Consider the following 13,578-nt stretch of genomic DNA (forward strand, 5'->3'; position numbering starts at 1 on the left):
CAGTGTGAATTTGTCTGGAACAGTCCTCAAAAACTGAGCAACCCTGGAGAAATACTCTCTCTAGAGAATTCCCCCGAGTGGCCCGAGGCAACACTGAAATAGTTAGTCTTACGCTGAAGAGCTGTAAGAAACTGTCCATGGAACAATAGCCTAAGAACATCCCAAATCGGCGTTATGAGAAAGTGGCAAAAAGATAGTATTTGTTCAAGAAAACACACATCTCAACTCATGCCTATAATTTGCCAGAAAAGAGTCATGCAAACCTTTTTAAACGTAAAGACAACAAACATAATATACAGATTGTGTTGAGAAAATAGTTGTTGACTTATCAGTTTATGTGCTAACCCAAAGGATGCGCTCTGTTAATAATTTTTAGTTGAAAACCTTATTCTTTCCTTGCTTCTCTATCTATGCCATTTATCTGATGAAAGATCCAATAAATCTTCTAAGAAACGTTGGAATATAATGTATGGTTCCTGTGTCTATATATGTGTATATATATATATATATATATATATATAGTAGGGGTGTGCACCGGCCACTTTTTGTTTTGTGTTTTGGTTTTGGATCTGGATCTTTCTTCGTGTTTTGGATCTGGATTGGTTTTGCCAAAACCACCCTTCCGTGTTTTGGGTTCTGGGTTTTGTGTTTTGGATCTGTATTTTTTTTAAAAAAAGCATAAAAACAGCTAAAATCATAGAATTTGTGGGTTTTTATGCTCCTATTCAATTATTAACCTCAATAACCTTCATTTCCACTCATTTCCAGTCTATTCTGAACACCTCACACCTCACAATATTGTTTTTATGGCCAAAAGGTTGCACCGAGGTAGCTGAATGACTATGCTAAGCGACACGAGTGGGCGGCACAAACACGTGGCCCATCTAGGAGTGACACTGCAGTGGCAGACAGGATGGCAGTTTGAAAAACTAGGCCCCAAACAGTACATACTGCAAAGAAAAAAAAGAGGTGCAAGATGGAATTGTTCTTGGGCCCTCCCACCCACCCTTATGGTTGTATAAATAGGACATGCACACTTTAACAAACCAATCATTTCAGCGCCAGGGTCTGCCACATGACTGTGGCTGAAATGATTGGTTTGTTTGGGCCCCCACAAAACAAGCTGGCAATTATTGTGTCCCTGCACAAACTGGCTCTACGGAGGCAAGATGTCGTCCTCATCCTCCTCATCCACTGATTCCTTGGATAAAACAGGAGAAAGGGATTTAGGTGTCCCTGGACTACTTAAGGTCTTAGCCAAAGTTTCTGAACTTGACAGTAACTTTTTATGAACGCGCTGCTGGTGCCGTATAAGGGAGGATGTTCCTAGGTTAACGTCCCTACCCCTACTTATTTCACCTTTACATATGGTACATATGGCAAGACAGTTGTTGTCCGGATTTGGATAGAAATATTGCCAGACCAAAGAGGTGGAATGTTTGGTCTTCTGCCCAGGCATGACCGTGATGGGCTTTTTCATCCCACGGACAACAACTGTCTCCCCCGGAGCCTGATTTAAACAAACCACATCACCATCAGAATCCTCCTCGCCAACTTCCTCCTCAGCGCCAGCTACACCAGTACCCTCATCCTGTTGCACTTCAACAGTGACATCTTCAATTTGCATATCAGCAAGTGGACTGTGGGTGCGCCTTTCAGCACTTGCAGAGGCCGTGCAAATGGTGGAAAGAGTCACCTCTTCCCGTCCAGTGCTGGGAAGGTCAGGCATCGCAACCACCACCACACTTGGACTCTCCTTGGGGATTTGTGATATCTTCTTAGAACGCACAGTTCTTCGCTGTGCTTTTGCCAGCTTAACTCGTTCGATTTTTTTAGCGGGAGAAGGGCCTCCATCGTCATGTGAAGCTGAACCACTAGTCATGAACATAGGGAAAGACCTTAGCCGTTCCTTGCCACTCCGTGTCATAAATGGCATATTGGCAAGTTTACGTTTCTCTTCAGATGATTTAAATGTTTTTTTAAGGTCATTTTCCTGAACTTTGTCATTTGGGATTGTATGTGCCCTCTACTATGACATTGGGCATCGGCCTTGGCAGACGACGTTGATGGCATGTTATCGTCTATGTCATGACTAGTGGAAGCAGCTTCAGCACTAGGAGGAAGTGGTTCTTGATCTTTCCCTATTTTATTTTTATCGGAGAAAGTTTGGTCCTCCATTTATGTTATATTGATTTGATATATACGTGCGGCTAAGGCGCACACAAACACAGAAAATATTTTTTTATTTTTGCTGGAGAGTAGTGCACTTTGTGGGTTACACCACCCTTTAAGAAATGAGACAGCCGGCTCTTTACTTATGGGACACAAGCGCACGCTTGGCGCTGCTCCTTTGTTGATGCACGTGCAGCCACAGTGCACACAATTCACAAACATAGAAAATATTTTTTTATTTTGTTTGGAGTGTACTTTGGGGGTTACAGCACCCTTTAACGGACAAGCCAGCTGGCCCTTTACTTATGGGACACAGGCGCACGCTTGGCGCTGCTCCTTTGTTGATGCACGTGCGGCTACAGTGCACACAATTCACAAACACAGAAAATATTTTTTTTTTTGTTTGGAGTGTACTTTGGGGGTTACAGCACCCTTTAACGGTCAAGCCAGCCGGCCCTTTACTTATGACCCAGGCGCACGCTTGGCACTACTTTGTTGATGCACCTGCGGCTACTGCGCACACAATTCACAAACACAGAAAATATTTTTTTATTTTGTTTGGAGTGTACTTTGGGGGTTACAGCACCCTTTAATGGTCAAGCCAGCCGGCCCTTTACTTATGACACAGGCGCATGCTTGGCACTACTTTGTTGATGCACGTGCGGCTACTGCGCACACAATTCACAAACACAGAAAATATTTTTTATTTTGTTTGGAGTGTACTTTGGGGGTTACAGCACCCTTTAACGGACAAGCCAGCCGGCCCTTTACTAATGGGACACAGGCGCACGCTTGGCGCTGCTCCTTTGTTGATGCACGTGCAGCCACAATGCACACAATTCACAAACACAGAAAAAATATTTATTTTTTTTGCACTTGGGGGGAGCACCCCTGATGGACAGAGCACCCCCTGGACAACACTACAGCACCCCTTTAGGACTGGGACACTGCACAGGACTTTGGAGTGGACACAGCCTCTATGGACAACTGACTGCACAACACAGTCCAGCCAGCCCCTATGGACTTTGAAGGAGTGGACACAGCCCCTATGGACAACAGCAGCACAGTGCAGCACAGCACAGCACAACACTACACTGCACTACACTACACTACACTACACAGCCCAGCCAGCCCTAACTCCCACCCTCCCTCTTCACTGTCCACAGCCGAGTGAGAAAATGGTGCCGACGCGGGTACCTTATATAGGATCCAAAACCCGCGAGACCCGGAAGGCGGGATGATGACGTTTTGCCTCGATTTCAGATCCGAGTCAGGCGGGAAAAGTCGAGCCTGACTCGGATCGGCCTCGGATCGGGGGGGCTCGGGGGGGTGTCGGATTTCAGAAATCCGCACCCGCTCACCCCTAATATATATATATATATATATACACACATATATATATATTAGTATTTTAATCTAATTAAATGGCCCTGCAGATACTTATGATTTATATTTTAAAGGTTGCAGGTTTATGTATATGAATATGCTTCTCTCTATATGTGATTAACCTGTTTATGATTTATTGGTTCTACTTTTTTGGTTTGAATTTTTGTGTATCATTAATTATGACTATATGAGTATTCCCTGATGAGGATATATATATTTGCCCCACCAGCTGCTGATCTGTAACTAGGCATGGTTATTATTCTTATGTTACTTATTGGACCCAGGCTACCACAGACATGTCAACTCCAGGATTCTCCTCCCATGCAGCGAGACGGTAGTGACAGACAACTGTAGCAAAAAACACATGCGCTCTTCCAATCAGCAGCCAGTATTCATTTAGAAGCTGTCTCCCTATTTACATTATTATTTATCTCTTTATCTGTAGCTTCCATTTAGTTTGCCAAATGCGTTGAACTACAGCCATTTCATTAGTTTAAGATCAAATATGGCCTGTGACACTTTATTTTTAGGGAGCAAGGGAAATACGTAATTATAAACATTCTGTTCCGTATGTGAAAGCTATTGTTACTAAAGTATAACTTTGCTTGTTTGTGCTTTTCTTTGTTGGAACTAAATTAATCCATTGTCTCATAGTGGTTGATAGTTAAAAAAAACAATTTTTGGGGGGAAATTATAATCATAGTGAATATACAAATGACTGAGTATTTTTACAATAACTACCCTACTCTAGCCATTCATGTTGCTTGCCACCACCCACAAATGTGCTGTAAATGTGTAAGATATAGAAATATGTGAATTCTGAATTTATGTTAATATTCATGAAAGTGGAATGATTTTCACAGCTGATGATTCTCATGCGAAAGACACCAAGATCCTCATTACAGCTGAATTTATGGTTTACACTGTGAACATATTTGAGACATTCTACTTACTAATGAAAAAAACATTTAAGGGCCTGATGCTGAGTTGGATATAAATTAGGCACCATTCCAATGTCGACCTTTTGATCATGTTGACCTTTTGTACCTGTTGATCTTCATCCATGTTGACCTTTTGTAAGTGTCAACCTTTTGTACCTGTCGACCAATTGCCTGTCTATCGCTTAGTGTCGATCTTTTGACTGCCTATCTAAATAGTGTAGATCTATTAATCCACATCCGATTTTAGCTCTGCTTATTAGTCAACAACTACAGCAATACCATTCACTCTAACGTGACCTGTTCCACCAGGTACAAAGTGATATGCTCCAGGACTTTCCTCATAATATATGATTGAAGTCATCTGTGCTTAAAACACTGGTTACATGATCAGTAAACTACACTAGGGAGACAAAAGTGAGGCCCATGCACTTGCAGTTCTACGGCATCAACAAATGTTTTTATCAGGACGACAATGCCACCGGTTTCCAGGGCAACGCTGGACTGGTATACAGAAAATTTGGTAACCCGGATGGAGTGGCCAGCTCAGTCCAGATCTTAACCCCATTGAGAACCTCTGGGATGAATCGGAGCAACGGGTGCATTCTAGGCCGTCTCGAACTTCTTCAATGTCACAGTTGGTCACTGTACTTAAGGCGGAATGGCAAAACATACCGCCTGCTGTTGTACAGGAACTTGTGGACATTTTGCTAAAGAAGGGTAATCACTGCACGCAGTGGACCTATAACATCAATAAAACCTTGTTCATCTATTTGCTGTCAGTGTCCAATCACTTTTGTCTACATAGTGTAGTTCAAGACAGGTGACTGCAATCATAAATTAAGAGAGAATTCAAAGAGCAGATTATTTTGTACCTGGTGGAAGGGGTTATGTTGGAGGGTCTGCAATACATACATGTTTAAACGTAGTGGGTGGAGCAGCACTTGATGCTGATTCCTCTAGATATTCATCCCAATTGAAATCTGTATCTTCAACATTGGAATCGTCACCTATAAAACAAAGCAAAACACAATTATAATGAAAGTACAATAAATATCTCTAATAAATATATGTTTTACTGCTTGCAATTAATATATATATATATATATATATATATATATATATTATATATATATATTAGGGGTGTGCACCGGCCACTTTTTGTGTTTTGGTTTTGGATCTGGATCTTTCTTCGTGTTTTGGATCTGGATTGGTTTTGCCAAAACCACCCTTCCGTGTTTTTGGTTCTGTGTTTTTGTGTTTTGGATCTGTATTTTTTTGAAGAAAAGCATAAAAACAGCTAAAATCACAGAATTTGTGGGTTTTTCTGCTCCTATGCTATTATTAACCTCAATAACATTAATTTCCACTCATTTCCAGTCTATTCTAAACACCTCAAACCTCACAATATTGTTTTTAGTCCAAAAGGTTGCACCGCGTTAGCTGGATGACTATGCTAAGCGACACGAGTGGGCGGCACAAACACGTGGCCCATCTAGGAGTGACACTGCAGTGGCAGACAGGATGGCAGTTTGAAAAACTAGGCCCTAAACAGTACATAATGCAAAGAAAAAATAGAGGTGCAGGATGGATTGTCCTTGGGACGTCCCACCCACCCTTATGTTGTATAAACAGGACATGTAAACTTTAACAAACCAATCATTTCAGCACCAGGGTCTGCCACACGACTGTGGCTGAAATGATTGGTTCGTTTGGGCCCCCACAAAACAAGCTGGTAATTAATCTGTCCCTGCACAAACTGGCTCTACGGAGGCAAGATGTCGTCCTCATCATCCTCATCCAACGATTCTTCACCCTCTTCAGTGTTGTGTACATCCTCATCCTCACAGAGTATTAATTTGTCCCCGCTGGAATCCACCACCACAGGTTCCTCTGTACGTTCTGGATGCTGGTCTCCCTGGTAGAGTTGATAATTCATTTTTATGATCATCTTCTCCGCATTTTGTGGAAGCAACCTCCTACGCCTTTCGCTGACAAGGTTCCCGGCTGCACTAGCCACTCTTTCCGAGTACACACTGGAGGGGGGGCAACTCAGGTAAAATAGAGCCAGTTTGTACAGGGGCCTCCAAACTGCCTCTTTTTCCTGCCAGTACAGGTACGGACTGTCTGACATCCCTACTTGGATGCTGTCACCATTGTGATCCTCCACCATTCTGTCAGTGGTGACAGTATCATATGCAGTGACAGTAGACAAGTCAGAAATTGTTGGCATGTTCTTCAGTCCGGACTAGATGTCCAAACCGGCCCTTGACTTATGACACAGGCGCACGCTTGGCGCTGCTACTGTGTTGATGCACGTGCAGCTACAGTGCACATAATTCACAAAGACAGAAAAAAAAGAAGAATTTTTTATTTTTTGAGGAGCACACTTTGGGGGTTACACCACCCTTTAGTAGACTTATGGGACACAGGCGCACGCTTGGCGCTGCTCCTTTGTTGATGCACGTGCGGCTACTGCGCATACATTTCGCACACAAACACAGCAAAAAAAGAAGAATTGTTTATTTTTTGTGGAGCGCACTTTGGGGGTTACACCACCCTTTAACAGACTTATGGGACACAGGCGCACGCTTGGTGCTGCTCCTTTGTTGATGCACGTGCAGCCACAGTGCACACAATTCACAAACACAGAAAATAATTTTTTATTTTGTTTGGAGTGCACTTTGGGGGTTACAGCAACCTTTAACGGTCAAGCCAGCCGGCCCTTTACTTATGACACAGGCGTACAGGCCCTGATGCACAGATCACCCCCTGGACAACAGCACCCCTCTAGGACTACAGCCTTTATGGGATACTGCACAACACAGTCCAGCCAGCCCCTATAGACTTTGGAGTGGACACAGCCCCTATGGACAACTGACTGCACAACACAGCCCAACCAGCCCCTATGACAGCAGCACAACACAGCCCAGCCAGCCCCTATGGACAACAGCAGTACAACACAGCCCAGTCAGATGCTATGGACTGAGTGGTCACAGCCCCTATGGACAACAGCAGCATAACACAGCCCAGCCAGCCCTAGCTCCCACCCTCCCTCTTCACTGTCCACAGCCGGAGTGAGAAATGGCGCTGACGCGGGGACCTTTTATAGAATCCAAAACCCGCGAGATCCGGAAGGCGGGATGATGACGTTTTGCCTCGATTTCAGATCCGAGTCAGGCGGGAAAAGTCTAGCCTGACTCGGATACGACTCGGATCGGGGGGGGGGGGCTCGGGGGGGTTCGGATTTCAGAAATCCGAACCCGCTCATCCCTAATATATATATATATATATATATATATATTTCTATACATATATGTCAATATACATATACTCACACTTACAGATCTACTTTCATATTATATTACATGTATATGCAGCTTGCATATTGATTTACAGTTACTGTTGTGTTCTGTATGTAAGGTGTAAGCACTATTAATGAAGTTGCATTTTTTTTTCTCCCCCACTATACTATAATACACTACTCTATTTAATGTCTCATCTTTATGTATTGGATTGCTTTAGTTTCCCTGTGAGAATTGGAAAGTAAAAATAATAATAATTAAAAAAAAAAAACAGTAAAAATAACATAACAAAATAAAAAGTCAACGTGTTTTAAATAACAAATGTTATACAATTTATTTTCAGTATCCATAAGCTTTAAATGACAATAATAATGGAGGTCTATAGGAACTCATCAGAAATCTGATTAGACTTGCATAAAGTGTTAGAAGAGGTGATGGGCCAAATGTGATGTTGTGCTGGATACTGAAACTGCTGAGATCATATTTAAAACTGCAATATTTAATGAGGCAATGCAAGTTGGTTTTCACTTACTAAACATGGCCTCTTTAAATTTGCCCGCAATCTCAGAATCCCACACCCAGTTATATTGGACAGTATATATCCTTTAAGAAGAAAATCAGTTATATTTACATCATTTAAAAAAAATGGAAATATAAAAAATTACTTGTTCATTGTTTTTTTTTTTAATCTTGAATCTTCAAATGACCTGAAAACAAATAACACTTCAATGATACTAAAACACTGCCCTGTGATCTAATAGTTATTGACTTTCATATTGAACTGGGAAGAATGTGTTTCATTTAAAATTCAATCCTTGAACCTGTGGTAACAATATAATACTATTTGTGGTGGAATATCAGTGTACATTACTGCAGTTTGCAAGAAGAACTGAGAGATAATTGTTTCTACAAAGACTAATTTAAGTCCTGGAATAACTCCATTATCTTTCAATTAAGTATCATAAATGAGATTTCAACAACAGTTCTATTACTTTATCTATGTTTAATGATGAAGTGGTAACTGCAAATCCATTTTTATTCATAACTCACGCAGACTCTGTCATTAATAGTACAATTATGCAAACATATACAGCTAAATATTAATGTTCTTAAATCATCAATGTATACACACATATCTATAATAAAAATTCTAGTTTATTTTATACCAGACTAATTACAATCTCTTGGCATGCTGTTATTTAAAAATACTTTGTGAACAGTTTGAGAAATTGCTATTGCATTTTGATTTATATCCCTTTCACTCACACACAGTGCAAAAATCCAGGTATTTGCATATGAACACGCATCGACCCGGATTTTTGCTAATTGTGAACGCAAATGACCACAACACTGCTCTTTACCAGGGTCGGGTACTAAGACCCGGGAAATTCATGGATTGATAGACCCGTTCATTTCCCGGGTCGTCGGTCTGAAAGGGGCATTATACACAAATAACTAGAATGATTACATTCAAGAGTATTAGTACATTAGCAAATTATATTACCTATTACGTTACAGAAATTGGACCTTGAAAACGTGAAATAAAGTTGTAAACTCATACAAAGCTCCTCACGCCCTTTAAGTTACACACCATTAGTGTAGTGGTTAGCATTAATATGGATAGTGGTTAGCATTACTATGGGCCTGATTTTGATCTGGACGCAATTGGCAAAATTTACACAGTGGGCGGTTGTTAGCCATTGCACATGCATGTAAGTCACACCGCACACATGCAACGATTGAATTGCGATTACGCTCACACAGGAGGATTCACTCACAAACTGAGTGACAGGCAGTCAGTGTTTGGGTAAGGTAATGAGGGGTGGTTAGAGAAACGCAGGCGTGTCGGTAGCATTTAAACACTGTTTCCTGGGCGTCCATATATTAGCCACTACATTCTTGCTCGCAGCAGGAGAGTCCTCTGCAAGACCTTAGACTTACTCAAAAGACTGATGGTGCCTGATCTGCGTTCAATGTTTCGGATGTTTCTGGTTTTCTGCGTGATCGGCGGATGTAAGATGCTTTCAGTGGCGTCTGTAAGCAGTGAACGTCGAGTGAGTCCTTAGCATGTTTCCGCAATTGTGATCTGTGAGCGATCGCAGCTGCAATGGCATTTGCGTGCTGATCTGAATCAGGCCCTATATGACAGATCCCTGAGTTCATTAATTTAATTCCTGTCCAAGGCACTATCTCTGTGGAGTTAGTATGTGCTCAGCTTGTTTGCGTGGGTTTCTCCCGGGTGCTCCTGTTTCTTTCCTCAGTCCAAAACATATACTGGTAGTTTAATTGGCTTCTGCTACAAAAATGAACCCTAGCGTGTATGTGTACCTTGTTAGGGAACATATATTGTAATCTCCACTTAGGCAGGGACTGAATGACTGAAATATTCTCTGTAAAGCTTTGCGTAATATATGTGTGCTATATAAATAACTGTTAATTAACAATAATATTCTAAAGCTCTCTAAAAACATATTGATCCATTTAATTGTAAAACTGAACAACAGTTCAGGTAGTGATGGCAACAGGGCCGGCAACAAAAATCTTGAGGCCCAGAACGCTCATGTTTTTGGGCCCCCCATCCCTCCGTTAGTTACCGGCCATCGACTTATCCCCTGTGTCTCTTCAGCCCCACCCCCTCTTTCATCAACACTGGGTCTCTCAGCCTCATCCACGCCCTAGGTCTCCCAGCCTCATCCACCCACAGTGTATCTCAGCCTCACACCCATGTCTCTCAGCCTCATCCCCCCTGCTGTGTCTCTCAGTTTCAACCTCTCCATACGTCTCTGAGTATCACCCCCCACAGTGTTTCTTCACTTCATCTATCCCGTGTCTCCCCAGTGCATCCCCACCATATTTGGAAGTTTATTAAACAAACATTAGGGTGGTAAATTTACTGCTGCAATACTTAATCTGTTATCGCCACCTCAAGATGGTGATAACAGAATAAAATCAATGTAAAAATGCTTATTCTTAGAATTTTCTTTTTTTTTCTTTTTTACAATTTGTACTATATTTTAGTTTTACAAATATTTGTTTACATTTTGTTTACAAACACAGAATCACATAATAGATGTGCCTCTATGCACTGGATATATTTGGATAATTCAAATGAACAACATGATGTGGTGTTTTATTTAATATCAATTTATACTTTACTGAAAATTGTGCATATGTATAAAAACATTAATATAGGGATGAAAAAAATATTCAGGACAATACTTAACAGAGCCCTAATAGAGATGGGAAATACCACACAAACTATTAGTAAAGAAGTTGTTGTGAACTTGTATTTCATAAGCTATAAGGAGGTCATTTGTTAGCTAGAAAAGTCTGTAATCAAAGGATCTGTACTGGTGAGGTTATAATTTACTATTATTTTATAGCTATGCATCTTGGTTTTGTGTGTACAGTACATTTGCTGCTGATAAGAATGTTTACCACAGCACATGATATACTGCATAATAATTATCTGTTTTCAGATGTATGATCTCATTCACATCACCGAGAAGTGTTTACAGACTTGCCAGCTTCCTAGTGCAAGGTCTTGTTATGGAGCAGTACCTGTACCTTAACCGGAAGTCACGGGAGGCTCCTAAATTTTCGAGTAGCCCACCGCACCCCCAGAAGTGTAGGCAGATCTCCCGCATCCTGCCCACTTCCTAGTAAAGCGGGCAGGATGGGGAGATTTCATGGGGAATATGCGGGTCCGTGATGAGGGGGAGGGGCTAAACGTAGCAATTTGCGACATTTAATTACTGCACCTGCCTGGCTCCGCCCCCGATCCGGGCTGCTCATGGAAAGTATGATCACAAAGTAGGCAAGTGTGGTACACCAGATACAGTTACACCCAGCCACATCATGAGCACAAGAAAATTTTTGCATTTGTTTTGAGGATTAGAAATGCATTTGCCATTAGGTTTGATTTGAATGAAAAACTCTCTATATTACAGAAGGCTTAATCTTCCTTCTCGTGTAAGAATGACTGTAGGCCTAGCTAATTAGGTCTAAAAGTACCTTGTAAAGGACTGACTGCAGAGATCATAACATGTTTTCACTACCAGTTATAGCTATTTGCCTTTTAACTGCTGAACCAGCTGAATGTGATGTTGCTTTTTCTACAATAAAATGAATGTCTATGGCTGCTCAGGTTGTATCTTCTGCTGCTGGCCTAACTGTGATAAACATGTGCTCTAATGCAACGCTTATAGTTAGGCAGCTGAGGGGAAGGGGGGGAGCGAGGGAAGGATTAGGCACAAGGAGGGGGAGGGGTTAGAGGGAAAATATTCACATGTACCGCTTGTCAGACATCTGCATCAGAACTGATAGTCACATGATCGCCGGTACCCAGAAGACGACTCTAAAGATGCTGCTGCCGCCGGGACCGGGTATGTGACCGCTGGGCCATCAGGTACATTAGGTTGACATTCTATCATGTTGACATGTCATCCGTGTAGACATTATGAATGTAGAAATGGAAACTGTCGACATTTTGACAATGTCAACATTCTCATGTCGACATTATGCATGTCGCTATGAGAACTGTCGACCTAACATACCACACTTATGTAGTTTTTAAATCCTGGTATATAAATTGATGTTTAAATAAGCTATTCAAGCTAATATCTGTAGTAAAGGATTAAAATGTAATTGATAATATGGGAGTTAATTAATAATGGGATGAGGAAGTTAATGGGGTTAGTTATTAATTATTTTGAATGGAGTTGTTAAGATGAGCTGAAGGAGTAAATTATTTTTCAGTAGGGGTTGATTTATAATGAGGGGATGAAAATGTTATGGCAGTCACTGGGATGCTATGTTTATTGTACAGTGATTATTGGGATACTTTGTGAATTGTATGTCAGTCACTAGAATGCCCTGTGTACTGTATGGCGGTCACTGGGATGCTTTGTTTACTTTATAGTGGTAATTGGAATGCTCTGTGTACTGTATAACAGTCACTAGGATGCTCTTTATCTTAAATAATCCTTTTATGATGGAATTCACCTGACTGACTCTTTAATATTAGCCACCTACTGTACTTTTAAAACTCTAATATTTGACAATAAGAAGGGTTAGGGGAGACTGTCTTAAGTGCCCCAGGCTCCCTGAAGTCTTTATCCAGTATTATCTATGAGTCTGTTTCCCACCAAGATAACCTAGTTCTATGTGGAGAATTGTAGATAAAGACAAGAAAAATGGGACTGTCTTTTGTTTGCTGTAAGGAAAGTTCAATATTCCTCCATAGTATCCTTACTTTTTGAGCTACTCTATGGCAGGTATTCCTGGTGCTTATTGGATGTTGCAAAAGAAACATGGACAATACAGGTGCTACCTTATAAAAGCATCATAGAGCACATGTCACACATGCAAAACCCAATCCCAGCAGTCCTGCCATCGGTTAGGGGCACATGCAACAGGTTCAGGAAGCTTAGAAAGGAGATTATGATAGAACATCCAAAGTCTGTACTTTTTCAATCAGGACAAGAGAACTACAAACATTACCAATCAGGTAAAACAAAACAGGAAGGATTTATAATAGAAAGTCAGGTTCTCCATCTGTGATGAACCTGAGTTTCAGATGTCTTAAGATCCTATAATACCAGAGGTAAAATAGCTGAGTTCCCATCTTATGCTCAGGAGATAGAAGAACAGGAGTTTGTTATGAGAAACGGAGATGTCTCCACTGAGAAACCTGATAATGTTATTACCATATCAGACACATGATATGATATTCTTACGCATGCTGAAATGAGAGTTACTTTTAAACCAGACAGACT

The 13,578-nt window shown here is 41.2% G+C and overlaps 1 protein-coding gene across 1 annotated transcript in view; it reads right to left on the minus strand.

The window, feature by feature from the left end:
• The window catches only part of SFMBT2 (Scm like with four mbt domains 2), a 175,882-nt gene that overhangs the window by 147,309 nt on the left and 14,995 nt on the right, over positions 1-13,578 (minus strand). The window contains exon 2 of the mRNA XM_088468906.1: positions 5,412-5,506. Coding sequence (XP_088325032.1) covers positions 5,412-5,506 — 95 coding nt within the window. The remainder of the gene's footprint in view (positions 1-5,411; positions 5,507-13,578) is intronic.

Source organism: Taudactylus pleione, unplaced genomic scaffold (genome assembly GCF_031769625.1).
Source record: "Taudactylus pleione unplaced genomic scaffold, aTauple2 ptg000086l, whole genome shotgun sequence".
NCBI lineage: Eukaryota > Metazoa > Chordata > Amphibia > Anura > Myobatrachidae > Taudactylus > Taudactylus pleione.